Source organism: Schistocerca nitens, chromosome 4 (genome assembly GCF_023898315.1).
Source record: "Schistocerca nitens isolate TAMUIC-IGC-003100 chromosome 4, iqSchNite1.1, whole genome shotgun sequence".
Classification (NCBI taxonomy): Eukaryota; Metazoa; Arthropoda; class Insecta; order Orthoptera; family Acrididae; genus Schistocerca; species Schistocerca nitens.
In genome coordinates this window covers 814,350,013-814,367,730 of record NC_064617.1, presented here as the reverse complement: position 1 = coordinate 814,367,730, position 17,718 = coordinate 814,350,013, and the positions used below count along the sequence as shown (strand labels likewise).

The following is a 17,718-nucleotide window of genomic DNA, read 5'->3' as shown; positions in this document are numbered from 1 at the left end:
TGTTCTACGGATCGGAACGTGGAATCTCAGATCCCTTAATCGAGCAGGTAGGCTAGAAAATTTAAAAAGAGAAATGGATAGGTTAAAGTTAAATATAGTAGGAATTAGTGAAGTTCGGTAGCAGCAGGAACAAGACTTTTGGTCAGGCGAATACAGAGTTATAAATACAAAATCAAATAGGGGTAATGCAAGAGTCGGCATAATAATGAATAAAAAAAATAGGAGTGCGGGTAAGCTACTACGAACAGCATAGCGAACGCCTTATTGTGGCCAAGATAGACAAGAAGCCCACGCCTACCACAGTAGTACAAGTTTATATGCCAACTAGCTCCGCAGATGATGAAGAAATAGATGAAATGTATGACGAGATAAAATAAATTATTCAGGTAGTGAAGGGAGACGAAAAATTAATAGTCATGGGTGACTGGAATTCGGTAGTAGGAAAAGGGAGAGAAGGAAACATAGTAGGTGAATATGGATTGGCGCTAAGAAATGAAAGAGGAAGCCGCCTTGTAGAATTTTGCACAGAGCATAACTTAATCATAGCTAACACTTGGTTCAAGAATCATGAAAGAAGGTTGTATACATGGAAGAAGCCTGGAGATACTGACAGGTTTCAGATAGGTTATATAGTGATAAGACAGAGATTTAGGAACCAGGTTTTATATTGTAAGACATTTCCAGGGGCAGATGTGGACTCTGACCACAATCTATTGGTTATGAACTGTAGATTAAAACTCAAGAAATTGCAGAAAGGTGGGAATTAAAGGAGATGGGAGCTGGATAAACTGACTAAACCAGAGGTTGTACAGACTTTCAGGGAGAGCATAAGGGAACAATTGACAGGAATGGGGGAAAGAAATACAGTAGAAGAAGAATGGGTAGCTTTGAGAGATGGAGTAATGAAGGCGGCAGAGGATCAAGTAGGTAAAAAGATGAGGGCTAGTAGAAATCCTTGGGTAACAGAATAAATATTGAATTTAATTGATGGAAGGAGAAAATACAAAAATGCAGTAAATGAAGCAGGCAAAAAGGAATACAAACGTCTCAAAAATGAGATCGACAGGAAGTGCAAAATGGCTAAGCAGGGATGGCTAGAGGACAAATGTAAGGATGTAGAGGCTTATCTCACTAGGGGTAAGATAGATACTGCCTTCAGGAAAATTGAAGAGACCTTGGAGAAAAGAGAACCACTTGTATGAATATCAAGAGCTCAGATGGAAACCCAGTTCTAAGCAAAGAAGGGAAAGCAGAAAGGTGGAAGGAGTATATACAGGATCTATACAAGGGCGATGTACTTGAGGACAATATTATGGAAATGGAAGAGGATGTAGATGAAGATGAAATGGGAGATATGATACTGCGTGAAGAGTTTGACAGAGCACTGAAAGACCTTAGTCGAAACAAGGCCCCGTGAGTAGACAACATTCCATTACAACTACTGACGGCCTTGGGAGAGCCAGTCCTGACAATACTCTACCATCTGGTGAGCAAGATGTATGAGACAGGCGAAATACCCTCAGACTTAAAGAAGAATATAATAATTCCAATCCCGTAGAAAGCAGGTGTTGACAGATGTGAAAATTACCGAACTATCAGTTTAATAAGTCACAGCTGCAAAATACTAACACGAATTATTTACAGACGAATGGAAAAACTGGTAGAAGCCGACCTCGGGGAAGATGCGTTTGGATTCCGTTGGAACACGTGAGGTAATACTGACCATATGACTTATCTTAGAAGCTAGATTAAGGAAAGGCAAACCTACGTTTCTAGCATTTGTAGACTCAGAGAAGGGTCATTCCATATCAAATCACCCAATAAAAAATAAATTTTACACCCACCTCCTGAGATTTTCATGAAATTTGGCTCAAATGGTTCTAATACCATCCTGACAACACCTGCAAATTTTTTTTTGCTGTATCTCTTACAGTTTTTTTTATAAATTTTTAAAGTGTTTATGTTTTGCGTTTTCTGAACCTTCGGAAATGGTCAATTTAATTTGTATTCAAAACTTTAAATTTGCTTATCTTAAAAACTCTTTTAGATAACATCATGAATTTTTGCAGCAAGTTTATTTATTATACATATTTGAAGATAAAATTGATGCTATTAAAATATATTAATATTTTCTATGAAAAAAAATATATATATGTATTTTTTTCTCTTTTTTTTTTTTTAACGGATGTTTTGTTTTATAAGAATTGCAATATCTAGAGTCTCAGACCTGATAGAATGCTCAAATTTGTTTTAATTTACTCTTAAACATATAGGCTATTTGATAAAACAAAAATAATGCTGGCTTTTTAACATGTTTATTAATTATAGTAGATTACATTAGAATTATGTACAAAGATACTTACGACACTTATGTATAACCCAACTGATTGCTTGAAACATTGAATTTTTTGAGTAATTTTGTCTTTTTAATAAACATTAATGCTGATTCAAACTGTTTTTCCACTTCATCCAAGAGCTTTCAGTTCTTTTGATACAGTCTTTTTTGAAGTAATACATTCTCCCAGTGCCGCTTGATTGAGGTGCGTCTACTACACAGACTATGTGCTCCAAAGGCACTATGCAGGAATCTTCTCTTTCAGGCCAATAAAATGATGCAGCAGGTCCTGAAGGATGTAGAAATAGAATTTCTGCATCTTCTTCATCATTGAATATTGTTTTTACCAGTCCAAAGTACCAGTTACCATCATAATTTGCAGCCACATAGCTATTTATGGATGGTTCAACACGAACCCAATCAGAAGAAGAATGGAAAGAAAAGACTAAGGAGGGTTTTACACTATCTGTAGTCCTTCTAATTTCAAGGTTGTTTGTTGGAAGTGGTTTGAAGTTATGAAAACTTCTTGTTCCAGGAATGGTTCGGGTTGCTTAAAAACGTTTTTCTTGTTTTAACCGTAGCAAATCACCTTTTTTGTCAATAAAGTGAAAATGAATGTTTTCAATATTTTTTTCACAAAACTTATACACATCGATTGCTGTCATTATTTGTTCTTCGTCTGAGAGCTGTAGACTGGCTTTCCTTAAAATTCTTTTAATAGTTCCTCCTAGGCCATCACAAATTGACTTCCCATGACTTGTTGCAAAAAAAGAGTGTTGGGCCTTCAAATTAGTCTCTCAAGTGTTCAGTCAAATTTTTAAAACTGTTTCTATTTTTGTACTGCCCAGCACAACCATCTGTAAAGTAGTGAACTGAGTCAATGTCAGTATGATGTAATGACAGCGACTTTGTAATTTCTTTTTGTACAAAGTTAACAAAACCAGTGTCATGTTCTTCGTCATCACTAATAAAACAGTGGTTGGAAACAAAAACATTGTTTTCCTCATTTCTTAGAAAAACTCCAACTGGGTGTAGAGTACAACCACCTCTATTCCAGTGGTAACTTTGGATCTCATTTTGTATAACAAAGGAGTAATTTTCACTGAAATCCATCACAATAATTGCTGTTTTGGGTGGTGGGTCTTCTTTCAATCTTTTAAAGGCTGCTGATTGGGATTTTGCTATAAACGAGTTCGGGGTGAGCTTTTCCAATGACCTAACCAATAAAGAAATGTAGTCTTCAACACTGATAGACTGTTTGATCATTTCTGTCCTGTCTGTGTTAACCCACTGACTGTTTACAATTTCTTCTTCTAAATCATAATATTCACTTAGTTTTTCAGTTAAGCACTCTGTTAGTGCAGTATTTGCAGGACAGCTGTTGCAATGATGTAGCATGTAGTTTTGGTTTTCTGTGTTGCACACAAGCATCTTAATTAGGTCTTTATAAGATTCTTAAATTTTCACAGCATCCAGTAATAGTTTAACATTCTGGTGGATACTGCATACACATACAGTGTGTGAGCGCCTACAGCACCAGCAAGGATACACCATTTAGGTCTCAAGAAACAAAATTTTGAAAATCCTACTTCTACCTCGGGATTCTCATATTTGAAATAATAATCGAGTTCTCTCAAGTTACACAAAATGAGTCTTTTTTGCATGTACACATTTCCTTGAACACTTACTTTGTCTTTCGTTCCAGGTAGCACTCTGGAACTTTCATCCTTTTCATAAAAATCTGTTACAAGTCTTACTGTATTTTCAGAAAGAGTTTTACCTTTTTTTGGACCAGGAGTTTCCAAAATACCCTTTTCAGATTTTAGCTTTCTAGCTTGTCGCACCATGTACTCACTCACATTAAATTCTTTCATCACTTTATTTCGACTCCAAGAATCTGGAGCCAAGGTCAGAATCTGGATTTTTCTAGACCTCCCAACAGATGAAATCTTCTCTTTCATAAGAGAAATCATTACATCAAAATCCTTTGCTTTCTCAACCACACTTTTATCTTCTTCGTCATCATCAGAACTTGGTGCATCATATTTTAATGCTTTTGAAACCGCCTTTTTTGCAGTCTTTCCAATACTGCTAACCTTCCTTTTAAAGTAAGACCCTTTACTTTGTTCTGACAAGCCATGAAGCTTTATCGGTGTTAAACCTAAATAATCAAGAGCAATGTTTGTTTGTGCGAGGGATTCATTTCTAGATTCCAATGATTCTAATTCAACCATGACTTCATCATCTGTTTCAATTTCATTGACTTCAACTCTTAATTTTTCCTCACAAAAGTTACGGCATGCTGAGCAAAGCTTTTGTCCGGGTTTTATGCTAATATTTTTTGTCAGTAATTGTTTAGAAAGATCCAAGCCTACACTTCTCAACGATTTTTTGATGGGCTTTTTGTGTTTTTTTAGTGAGTCTACACATGTTTGATACTTTTCAAAAACATTTAAAAAGTAGTAGCTGTGGTGTGAACATATATTCTTAAATTCACACAGATTAATTCCAGATCGTAAGTGGATCGAATCTTTTTCTTCCTCACTCAATTCTGATACCGGTTGTAACTTTTTTGAAGGTGTGTAGGTTGTTTGGAAACAGTCAGATTTTTTAAATAACCCTACACTACAGGTTTGAATATCTGACATACTGATTTCACTTTTGGTCTGATTACTGTTCTGGTTACTTTTATAGGATATTGGAAAAGAATCTCTGTGAACTAAGTAACAGTACTTACTGAGAGTTCGAATAAACTTAATAAAATACTATCCAAGCACTATTTAACACTGTAATAATTTTTTACTTCAAAACACAGGAGTAACAAAACAAAATCCAAGTGTACATTGCTACTCCAAGAAGACAAAAACTTATTTTCGGTGTCTAAGTCACTTGGTATTTTTTGTTTTTAAAATATAATTAATATTATTTTAAAAATTAGATAACTATTAAACAGGTTAAAACGCCAACATAATTTTTCTTTTATCTAATAGCCTATACAATTAAGAGTATTTTAAAACAAATTTGAGCTTTCTATCAGGTCTGAGACTCTAGATATTGCAGTTTTTGTAAAACTAAACAACCGTTAGCTAAAAAATAATAATAAAAAACTTGTAAATTTTTTTCACTTGGAAGATTTTAATATATCTTTATGGTAATTTTTTTAACATTTAGATATAATACACAAACTTATTCCAAAATTTCATACTGATATCTTGAGTATTCTTTAATATACAAATTTTTTTAGTTGTGAGGACACGTTAAGTTACAATTTCCGACTGCTGAAACAACGCCAAATCTAAACACTTTAAAAATTTATAAAAAAAAACTATAAGAGATAGAGCAAAAAATTTTTACAAGTGCTTTCAGGATGATAAAAGAAGTAATTGTACCAAGTTTCATCAAAATCTGACATGGTTGGTGTCAAGGCCTGGGTGACTTGACATGGAATGACCCAGAAAGCTTTTGACAATGCTGACTGGAATACTCTCTTTCAAATTCTGAAGGTGGCAGGGGAAAAATACAGGGAGCGAAAGGCTATTTACAATTTGTACAGAAACCAGATGGCAGTTATAAGAGTCGAGGGACATGAAAGGGAAGCAGTGGTTGGGAAGGGAGTGAGAAAGGGAGTGAGACAGGGTTGTAGCCAATGTTATTCAACCTGTATATTGAGCAAGCAATGAAGGAAACAAAAGAAAAATTTGGAGTAGGTATTAAAATCGATGGAGAAGAAATAAAAACCTTAAGGTTCGCCGATGACATTGTAATTCTCTCAGTGACAGCAAAGGACTTGGAAGAGCAGTTGAACGGAATGGACAGTGTCTTGAAAGGAGGATATAAGATGAACATCAACAAAAGCAAAATGAGGATAACGGAATGTAGTCTAATTAAGTCGGGTGATGCTGAGGGAATTAGATTAGGAAATGAGACGCTTAAAGTAGTAAAGGAGTTCTGCTATTTGGGGAGCAAAATAACTGATGATGGTCGAAGTAGAGAGGATATAAAATGTAGACTAGCAACGGCAAAGAAAGCGTTTCTGAAGAAGAGAAATTTGTTAACATTGAGTATAGATTTAAGTCTAAAGAAGTCGTTTCTGGAAGTATTTGAACAGAGTGTGGCCATGTATGGAAGTGAAACATGGACGATAACTAGTTTGGAGAAGAAGAGAATAGAGGCTTTCGAAATGCGGTGCTACAGAAGAACGCTGAAGATTAGATGGGTGTATCATATAACTAATGAGGAAGTATTGAACAGAATTGGGGAGAAGTTTGTGGCACAACTTGACTAGAAGAAGGAATCTGTTGGTAGGATATGTTCTGAGGCATCAAGAGATCACCAATTTAGTATTGGAGGGCAGTGTGGAGGGTAAAAATCGTGGAGGGAGACCAAGAGATGAATACACTAAACAGATACAGAAGGATGTAGGTTGCAGTAGCTACTGGGAGATGAAGCTTGCACAGGATAGAGTAGCACGGAGAGCTGCATCAAACCAGTCTCAGGACTGAAGACCACAACAACAACAACAACAACAACAACAGATTCCTGTATGGAGGACATAGTGATAGACATCCCTGGGGTTTTGAAGCAGCTGAATGGGTTGAAAAATAAATAAATCGCCAGGTCCTGATGGGATTCCAATTCAGTTTTACAGAGAGTACTTTACTGCACTGGCTCCTTACTTAGCTTGCATTTATGGTGAATCTCTTGCCCAACGTAAAGTCCCGAGTGACTGGAAAAAAGCACAGGTGACACCTGTACATAAGAAGGGTCGGACAGATCCTCAAAATTATAGACCAATATCCTTAACATCAGTTTGTTGCAGGATTCTCGAACATATTCGCAGTTCGAATATAATGAATTTCCTTGAGACAGAGAAGTTGCTGTCCATGCATCAGCACGGCTTTAAAAAGCATCGCCTCTGCAAAACGCAACTCACCCTTTTTTCACATGATATCTTGCGAACCATGGATGAAGCGTATCAGACTGATGCCATATTCCTTGACTTCTGGAAAGCGTTTATCTTGGTGCTCCACTGCAGACTTCTAACTAAGGTACGAGCATATGCGATTGGTTCCCAAATACGTGAGTGGCTCAAAGACTTCTTAAGTAATAGAACCCAGTACGTTGACCTCGATGGTGATTGTTCATCGGAGGTGAGGGTATCATCTGAAGTGCCCCTGGGAAGTGTGGTAGGTCCGCTGTTTTCTATCTACATAAATGATCTTTTGGATAAGGTGGATAGCAATGTGCGGCTGTTTGCTGATGATGCTGTGGTATACGGGAAGGTGTCGTCGTCGAGTGACTGTAGGAGGATACAAGATGACTTGGACAGGATTTGTGATTGGTGTAAAGAATGGCAGCTAACTCTAAAGATAAATGCAAATTAATGCAGATGAATAGGAAAAAGAATCCCGTAATGTTTGAATACCCCATTAGTAGTGTAGCGCTTTACACAGTCACGTTGATTAAATATTTGGGCGTAACATTGCAGAGCGATATGAAGTGGGACAAGCATGTAATGGCAGTTGTGGGGAAGGTGGATAGTCTTTTTCCGTTCATTGGTAGAATTTTGGAAAGATTTGATTCATCTGTAAAGGAGAACACTTAAACACTAATACGACCTATTCTTGAGTACTGCTCGAGCGTTTGGGATCCCTATCAGGTTGGATTGAGGGAAGACATAGAAGCAATTCAGAGGCGGGCTGCTTGATTTGTTACTGGTAGTTTTGATCATCATGCGAGTGTTGCGGAAATGCTTCAGGAAATCGGGTGGGAGTCTCTGGAGGAACGGAGGCGTTCTTTTCGTGAATCGCTACTGAGGAAATTTAGAGAACCAGCATTTGAGGCTGACTGCAGTACAATTTTACTGCCGCCAACTTATATTTCGCAGAAAGACCACAAAGATAAGATAAGAGAGATTAGGACTCATACAGATGCATATAGGTAGTCAGTTTTCCCTCGTTCTGTTTGGGATTGGAACAGGAAGAGAAGATGCTAGTTGTGGTACGAGGTGCCCTCCTCCATGCACCGTATGGTGGACTGCGGAGTATGTATGCAGATGTAGATGCTTTGTAAAATCACAAAATTATGTTCGAATTTTTTATTTTCCTTGTTTGAGGATAGTACCTTTTAAAATACATTCAGTAATGAGTTACCAGAAATAATTATTACAGTAGTAAGCAGGTGACAGTAAAACTCTCAAATAGCACCGTCCTAACTAACCTTGGTGTGATTTATGATAGTGTTACAGTGCTATGGGCACACTTAGAATTTGTCCTAGTGCTCGAACCTACAGGGAAAGTCTGGCGCCGGCAGGCCAGCGCTGTGGCCGCGGTGACATCAAAAGGACTACAGCAGAAGCACCTGTAACCCTCCACCTCACGTCGCCTAGACACTTCAAGACATTACAGCGCCGCGGCTATATAAAGCGCACCCTGCTGATGCAGTCATTCAGTGCGGATAGTTCCGTTCAGTGCATGCTGTGAGTGTGTTTAATGTTCCTACTTTAGTGTCTATTGGACTATTTTATACAACTATATTTTATTCGTTTACTTTAGTCTCTAGTGTATTGTGAATTAAGTTTGCAATGGATTAATTTGTTACCTAAAAGGTGTGCTTGGAAGTTGTTGATACTGCTAGTCAACCTCCAACAATTATTGTGTCGTCAATTGCTTTGTCATCTTCAGGCGAGAACCGTTGAGAGCCGAAACCTGGACAATATGGTAAGGGAAGATTGTTTCAGATGTCTTGGTTGATCAAATATACATGGCTAGAATATGAAGCATAAACCGAAAAAGTTTTTTGCAAAACCTGCAATGAGGCAGATGCTGAGAATATACTACAATTGTCTTCAATAAAAGAAGATGCATTTACTTTCATATTGTTTTCCAACTGAAAAAAAAAAAGGCTTTGGAAAAATGTCATCATCTTGAAAATCCATTTACGCATAAAGAAGGGGTTCTGAAACTAAATTCTATCACTAACCCAATTGAATGAACAGTTACATAGTGACATGAAGAAAGGCCGCTTAGCTCTTGAGACAATTTTTACTGCCGTGCAATTTCTATGCCGACAAATACTAGCAATTAGAGGGTACGAAGATGTAAACTCTTTTTTTTCAATTGTTGGAACTCCGAAAGAATGACATACCTGAGTTTAAAGATTGGTTAGCGTGTTCGGGGTATAAGTGGATGTCCCATGATATTCATAACGAGAGCATTTATCTACTACGAAAGTCTGTGTTGAGAAAGGTATTGGCTTCAATAAAGAACATGGAACATTTTTCTATTATGGTTGGCGAACAAGTGATTGATTGATTCATGAAGAAGTGTCATTTCGTATTCATACTGTCGACGATTCCTTAATCATCAATGAAGACTTGACTGGCTTATTGCTCGTCTTGATGTGTCACCGAATAACTGAAGAGGACAGTGCTATGATGGTGACTCAAATATGAGAGGTAAGTTCAAAGGACTGAAAGAGTTAGTTTTGGATATACAACCAAGAGCATGTTATGTGCAATGCACCGCTCACAGTTTGGGCTTGGCAGTTTAAACAGTCTCCGCCATCTTACGTCCATGAGGGATATTATGGCTTTAGCCAAGGACTTAATAAACACCGTAAGGGAATCCAACAAAAGGATGGGACTTTTCAGAAGCATACGCTGTGAGAGCGCCAACGACCAAGGTGGTCTACGACCCTTTGCCCGCCTTGATGGACTACGCGAGCTTCTAGTATCTTGAGAATATTGAAAAACGTTGAACTTTTAGAGTTTTTTTTGAAACATTTTCTGCAGAGGATGATACAGAGGCAGGTTACAAATGTGCAGGCTACCTTGAGTCAATGTTACAATTCAAGACTGACTTCTTTTTATGTCTTTATCACCAGGCAATGAACCCACTAGAGGATGTCAATGAAAAAACTCAGTGCCCTTATCTAAGTGATGCTGATTTGGGAAAAACATACAAGGGCTCGATTTGTATATTGAATGGACGGCGTCATAGTTCTGAACACTTTTGGGAATTGTGTCTAAAAGAAAAACCTTCGCAAGTTGATGATCCTTCGCTTCCTCGGAATCTAAGTAGACGAAAGAAGTACAAAAACAACGAAGCCAGCTCACGGCACACTTTCAAAACCCCAAAGGAATACTACAGAGCTATTTACATTGAAGTTTGTGAAACAGTGCAATCTTCCACTACTGAGCGGTGCGCTTCAACTGGACTCACAAAGGTCATTGTAGGTGAACACGAGTGCTTGCTTTTAGTGAACAGAGGTGAAACAAATTTGGAAAAATCAACTACGTTCCTCAAAAATGACCTAGACATTGAGAGACTGCACTTACACTTTAATATGTTAGCCGATATTGCTAATAAAAAACAACTGGTCATAAAAACATGCACAATGTAAGAAACTACATTACACAAGAGCCTGCAGTTGGAGAAATGTTACGTGAAGTAGTTAAGTGCATTAAGCTTCTCCAAGTAGTTCCAATCATGACAGCAACAGTCATTTAGCACCCTTAGATGGGACAGAAGTGACAACAACTTGGCTGTTCTTCATGCCCATCCAGATGTTATGGATGAATTGGATATCTGACCAGTCATCAGCGACTCCATATTCAGTAATTCAGTCAGACGGTCGACATTTGCACCTTTCTAAAGACACTCTAGCCCTAATAATGGCATTTAGGGCAATCTTGAAAATCTTTAGAAATTAAAGAATTAAATACATACATAACGTTAAATTTTCAGTTTCGCAATATTAGTACTAGTTTAGTACTGTGTTAGTTATTTTCTAATACTTAAATATTTTTAGGGTGTAAGAACCAATTAAAACCTGCTATTTACGTACTTTTTGACTGAAAGTATTAGGCATACTGTATTAACTTAATTAACTGTATTAAAGCATTAACTTTGGGATACTGTTTTTATTTAATGAACCCTGAGCCTTATTCAAAGTAAGCTTAAATTAGCTATTTCAGTTATTAATCAAAGTGCTGTTACTGTGAGACAGCAATATTTTATGATTTATTCTTTTAATGATAGTTCAGGATTTAAATAAATATAATTTCAGTCTTTTCAGCGTGATGTATTCACTGCTCTGTAAGTCTATAAGACTGATTACTACTGTAAATTAAATTACCTTTTTACAAAAATACTGTGCGTGTGTTTAGTTACTTTTTTCAAAGACAAAAAAATGTGTCAAGCTTGTCGAGTTACCGAGAGTCCAGTTTTCGGGGCTGTAATCTACATCTACATCTATACTCCGCGAGCCACCTTACGGTGTGTGGCGGAGGGTACTTATTGTACCACTATCTGATCCCCCCTTCCCTGTTCCATTCACGAATTGTGCGTGGGAAGAACGACTGCTTGTAAGTCTCCGTATTTGCTCTAATTTCTCGGATCTTTTCGTTGTGATCATTACGCGAGATATATGTGGGCGGTAGTAATATGTTGCCCATCTCTTCCCGGAATGTGCTCTCTCGTAATTTCGATAATAAACCTCTCCGTATTGCGTAACGCCTTTCTTGAAGTGTCCGCCACTGGAGCTTGTTCAGCATCTCCGTAACGCTCTCGCGCTGACTAAATGTCCCCATGACGAATCGCGCTGCTTTTCGCTGGATCATGTCTCTCTCTTCTATTAATCCAACCTGGTAAGGGTCCCATACTGATGAGCAATACTCAAGAATCGGACGAACAAGCGTTTTGTAAGCTACTTCTTTCGTCGATGAGTCACATTTTCTTAGAATTCTTCCTATGAATCTCAACCTGGCGCCTGCTTTTCCCACTATTTGTTTTATGTGATCATTCCACTTCAGATCGCTCCGGATAGTAACTCCTAAGTATTTTACGGTCGTTACCGCTTCCAATGATTTACCACCTATGGCATAATCGTACTGGAATGGATTTCTGCCCCTATGTATGCGCATTATATTACATTTATCTACGTTTAGGGAAAGCTGCCAGCTGTCGCACCATTCATTAATCCTCTGCAGGTCTTCCTGGAGTACGTACGAGTCTTCTGATGTTGCTACTTTCTTGTAGACAACCGTGTCATCTGCAAATAGCCTCACGGAGCTACCGATGTTGTCAACTAAGTCATTTATGTATATTGTAAACAATAAAGGTCCTATCACGCTTCCTTGCGGTACTCCCGAAATTACCTCTACATCTGCAGATTTTGAACCGTTAAGAATGACATGTTGTGTTCTTTCTTCTAGGAAATCCTGAATCCAATCACAAACCTGGTCCGATATTCCGTAAGCTCGTATTTTTTTCACTAAACGTAAGTGCGGAACCGTATCAAATGCCTTCCTGAAGTCCAGGAATACGGCATCAATCTGCTCGCCAGTGTCTACGGCACTGTGAATTTCTTGGACAAATAGGGCGAGCTGAGTTTCACATGATCTCTGTTTGCGGAATCCATGTTGGTTATGATGAAGGAGATTTGTATTATCTAAGAACGTCATAATACGAGAACATAAAACATGTTCCATTATTCTACAACAGATTGACGTAAGCGAAATAGGCCTATAATTATTCGCATCTGATTTATGACCCTTCTTGAAAATGGGAACGACCTGCGCTTTCTTCCAGTCGCTAGGTACTTTACGTTCTTCCAGAGATCTACGATAAATTGCTGATAGAAAGGGGGCAAGTTCTTTAGCATAATCACTGTAGAATCTTACGGGTATCTCGTCTGGTCCGGATGCTTTTTCGCTACTAAGTGATAGCAGTTGTTTTTCAATTCCGATATCGTTTATTTCAATATTTTCCATTTTGGCGTCCGTGCGACGGCTGAAGTCAGGGACCGTGTTACGATTTTCCGCAGTGAAACAGTTTCGGAACACTGAATTCAGTATTTCTGCCTTTCTTCGGTCGTCCTCTGTTTCGGTGCCATCGTGGTCAACGAGTGACTGAATAGGGGATTTAGATCCGCTTACCGATTTTACATATGACCAAAACTTTTTAGGGTTCTTTTTTAGATTGTTTGCCAATGTTTTATGTTCGAATTCGTTGAATGCTTCTCTCATTGCTCTCTTTACGCTCTTTTTCGCTTCGTTCAGCTTTTCCTTATCAGCTATGATTCGACTACTCTTAAACCTATGATGAAGCTTTCTTTGTTTCCGTAGTACCTTTCGTACATGATTGTTATACCACGGTGGATCTTTCCCCTCGCTTTGGACCTTAGTCGGTACGAACTTATCTAAGGCGTACTGGACGATGTTTCTGAATTTTTTCCATTTTTGTTCCACATCCTCTTCCTCAGAAATGAACGTTTGATGGTGGTCACTCAGATATTCTGCGATTTGTGCCCTATCACTCTTGTTAAGCAAATATATTTTCCTTCCTTTCTTGGCATTTCTTATTACACTTGTAGTCATTGATGCAACCACTGACTTATGATCACTGATACCCTCTTCTACATTCACGGAGTCGAAAAGTTCCGGTCTATTTGTTGCTATGAGGTCTAAAACGTTAGCTTCACGAGTTGGTTCTCTAACTATCTGCTCGAAGTAATTCTCGGACAAGGCAGTCAGGATAATGTCACAAGAGTCTCTGTCCCTGGCTCCAGTTCTGATTGTGTGACTATCCCATTCTATACCTGGTAGATTGAAGTCTCCCCCTATTACAATAGTATGATCACGAAACTTCTTCACGACGTTCTGCAGGTTCTCTCTGAGGCGCTCAACTACTACGGTTGCTGATGCAGGTGGTCTATAGAAGCATCCGACTATCATATCTGACCCACCTTTGATACTTAACTTAACCCAGATTATTTCACATTCGCATTCGCTAATAACTTCACTGGATATTATTGAATTCTTTACTGCTATAAATACTCCTCCACCATTGGCGTTTATCCTATCCTTGCGGTATATATTCCATTCTGTGTCTAGGATTTCGTTACTGTTCACTTCCGGTTTTAACCAACTTTCCGTTCCTAATACTATTGTTGGTAATATGAATCTAAAATGCTTTAAAAAAGTTAAAACTCACTATTTTTCCATCTAAAATTTCCAATTGCCCAGGGCAAGACCCCCCTCCCCCCAACATGTTTTATAAGTCGGCGCCTCTGGCTATATACCTAATCAAATGCAGCACAATACCACAGCTGTGAATGTGCTTCTAAGACATATTGTCAACAATGTCAAACTGCAGCTCGCAGACAGGCAGTTTATTTTATTTATTCAGTGATGGTGCTGTGACACACACATCCTCACAGACCCAATTTACAATCAAGAAAATTGGTGAACTGTAAAATGCCTAATCACCAGCACCACACCTGAAGATCTGTAAACATTGGTATTCCACAAACTACTGACTACTAATAGGTTCTTTGTCTCTTCAAAGGCATTCAATCTTATGAAGATTTCTTGCAACAGAGGCACACTACAGTACAGAAAGCAGTTCCAAATTACTGCTACTAAACACTATTCTAATGAAGACTTTGCACAGATGTAAATGGAACAACTGTTGCTATGGGAGCTTATGAAAATGCTTCATGTGAACAGCTGCAGGTGAGCAGTATGTAGATTTCAAATACATTGAAGACCGGCACATATGACATTTCCAGCTTTCACATGAATTGTAAGATGATGTGAGTCAGCAGGAAATACGCAGTTGATCTCAATTCTTTTTGTGACTTAGTGCCAAAGATCGTGTTTGGGTCTCTTCCTCCAACATTACATGCTAGGTGGATGTTCAATTATTACCAAGTCACAGGGCACAGTTGTATGAATTCAACAACAAATGCTATGAAAAGATCTTATTCCTTACCTCTAAGTGCACTACATTTTTTGATCAGGATGTAAAGGAAAACAATGGTATATCCAAGGTGGAAGAGTATGTAAATTACAATTTCTTTCTTTATATTTGGATTTGTTAATGAAACTGTTCTTTGCAGTATTTTGCTGTCTATATATACTGCTATACGCGTAAAAAAATTATTATATGTTTATTATTACTGCTTGCATCTTATACTTCACTGATTTTTGTTTTTAATTTGGAAAAACACAATAAGGATATATCACCACATTTGGGCACCCAACCTGCCTCTTAATTCTTTACACCGAAAAGAAAACAATGCAATACTGCATAAGCATCAATCTCTTATTTGTTTACAGTTCTAAATTACAGGTTAACCAGATATATTTCAGGAATAGTTTTTAAAGGAATACACATGGTTTACGATTACCAATTCCCAGCAGTGTTGGATGTAGACGGTATGTGTAAATTATTTGCCAATGAGTAAAGTGAGTTGGGTGTTTTTCTTTGCTCCGAAGATTGCTGTCATCAGATACGTAAACATTTCAGTATAAAATCAAGTGGAGATTCGATTGCCTTGTTTCGTTGTTTGTGACAACATTCCCAAAACAGAGATGCGGAACAATAACAATATTTACTGAGCTTCTATATTATTTTGAAATGTATGCTGTGGTCACAGAATGTTCTGTATATTACCCTGAGGCCACATTAGGATGCAAGGTAAAGGCTTATCATGCATTGTGTGGTGTCACGAGAATAACTGATGCTTGTAATTAATCTTGTTTAACATACATTGTCCTTAGGCAAATCATTATGTTCACCATTTGAATGATTTAAGTCAAAGCAGATTGATGGTACTGGGAAGATCAATATTTTCGCAATTCTTGAGCTGTACAAAATCTCAAATATCTACATAAGCATAGTAATTTAAACAAACGTGTAAAACAGTACTTTTTTTTATAGTGAAGGTGTTGGAAATGAGTGATTGCAAGAATACGATTTACATTAGTAACAAACCATAGCAACAAAGAGAAACATAGCTGTTGCCACTGCGAGATATTTGACAGAAATAAGAAATTATTACTTTCAATTAGGCTGTAACTGTTTCTTGGAAGACCAGTGGTCAGTGAAAATTTATTTCAATCTTTCCATATCACCACAGTAGATAATGACAGCAGCCAAGAATATGAGCATGAACGTTATCTTGGACTACAGAAAAAGAGGAACATTATATTTCAGAAACTGCTGGTGAAAACACTTGTGACAGGAACACAGTTCTGCTTCCAGGTCATGGCAGTATAATGATAAAACCACTATTTATAATACAGCTTTCTTCGCAGAACTGTATCACTCGACACACAAAGTGCAAGTACAATTATCTCCTTACTCTTAAAATACATTAGCTCTATATGAACATTATATTGGTGGATATCAAAAAAGTAAACAGATAATACAATTAGGTTTTGATAGTTGGTGAACATTCATATTCCAAAGGCTTTATCATAGCCTCACAAAAACTGACAAACTCGCAGATGGACGAGAACGGGACAGGGGGGGAGGGAGGGTTGGGGGATGCACAACTACACACTCAGCTCAGAAATGACGAAGGAGGGTGGGGGGAGGGTATTTACTACCAGTCTACCACACACTGGTGCAGTAGACGGACGGGAGCGGGCAAAAACAATATAGCACCTTACCAATGAGTCCCGCTCTTCTTCCGCTTGGCGTCGCTTTTTCTTTTCCATGTCAACAATTCGGCGAGCCATGCTTAAATTCATCTCTAGGTTCTCCTTCACTGCGTTCAGCTTTTCCAATTCTAAGCGAAGACGTTTGCATTCTTGTTCCGATGCCAGCCATCGTTTCCGACATTCTTCTTGGTTTAACACAAATTTGATGAACTCTGAAACAAAATGACACTTCGTTCAACTCTCGAAGAAAAGACATCATACACGTATCCTCAAGCGTACACTGCATGAAAACTACCTGGCTCACAGCCTCCTCCTGTTATCACATTAGTGCACCTTATTAAATCATCATATTGAGCAACAAGTGACGCAGCCATACCGCTTGCTAATCCACAAACAACCATCTAACGACGCAACAATTTTAAATTTCAACCGCCATCAGAGAGTATGTTACATAGCAAAGAGTATAGCCGCGCTGGCCGATCAGGTAGATGGATCGATACGTAAGTTAGTTCAAGGTCCATGGAGCTTTCGTACGACAAACCGTAGTTACATGGAACGAGTCCTTTACATTACGTAACAAATTAATTTGTGAATATGCCTACATGTTGAACATTTACAAGCGTATTTTTTTCATTACACAGGTGTAAGTTAGTACTCCTCTAAACAGAAACACTTTTACGAAACAGACAGGGTTCTCAAGGAGAAACTTTGCACCTTGTTTGTAAATTCTACTTTGGTGTCTGTGAGACATTTTATATTACTATGTAACTTCTCAAAACTTTTGAATGCAGCACTATGCACACATGTTTTCAAGACAACTTTAATGTGGAGTAATGAACTCATTTTTTTCTGTTATTCCAGTTACGTAGATTATTGTTCCTTTTGGACTGCAGTGGATTATTTACCACAAACTTCTTAAGGGCATAAATAT

The 17,718-nt window shown here is 38.0% G+C and overlaps 1 protein-coding gene across 1 annotated transcript in view; it reads right to left on the bottom strand.

Annotated features, from left to right (window-relative positions):
* The window catches only part of LOC126253232 (rac GTPase-activating protein 1-like), a 163,668-nt gene extending 146,444 nt beyond the window's left edge, over positions 1–17,224 (bottom strand). The window contains exons 1-2 of the mRNA XM_049954422.1: positions 17,083–17,224; positions 16,797–16,999 (exon numbers count right to left, since the gene is read on the bottom strand). Coding sequence (XP_049810379.1) covers positions 16,797–16,999; positions 17,083–17,188 — 309 coding nt within the window. The 5' untranslated portion in view covers positions 17,189–17,224. The remainder of the gene's footprint in view (positions 1–16,796; positions 17,000–17,082) is intronic.
* Positions 17,225–17,718: the final 494 nt, after the last annotated feature.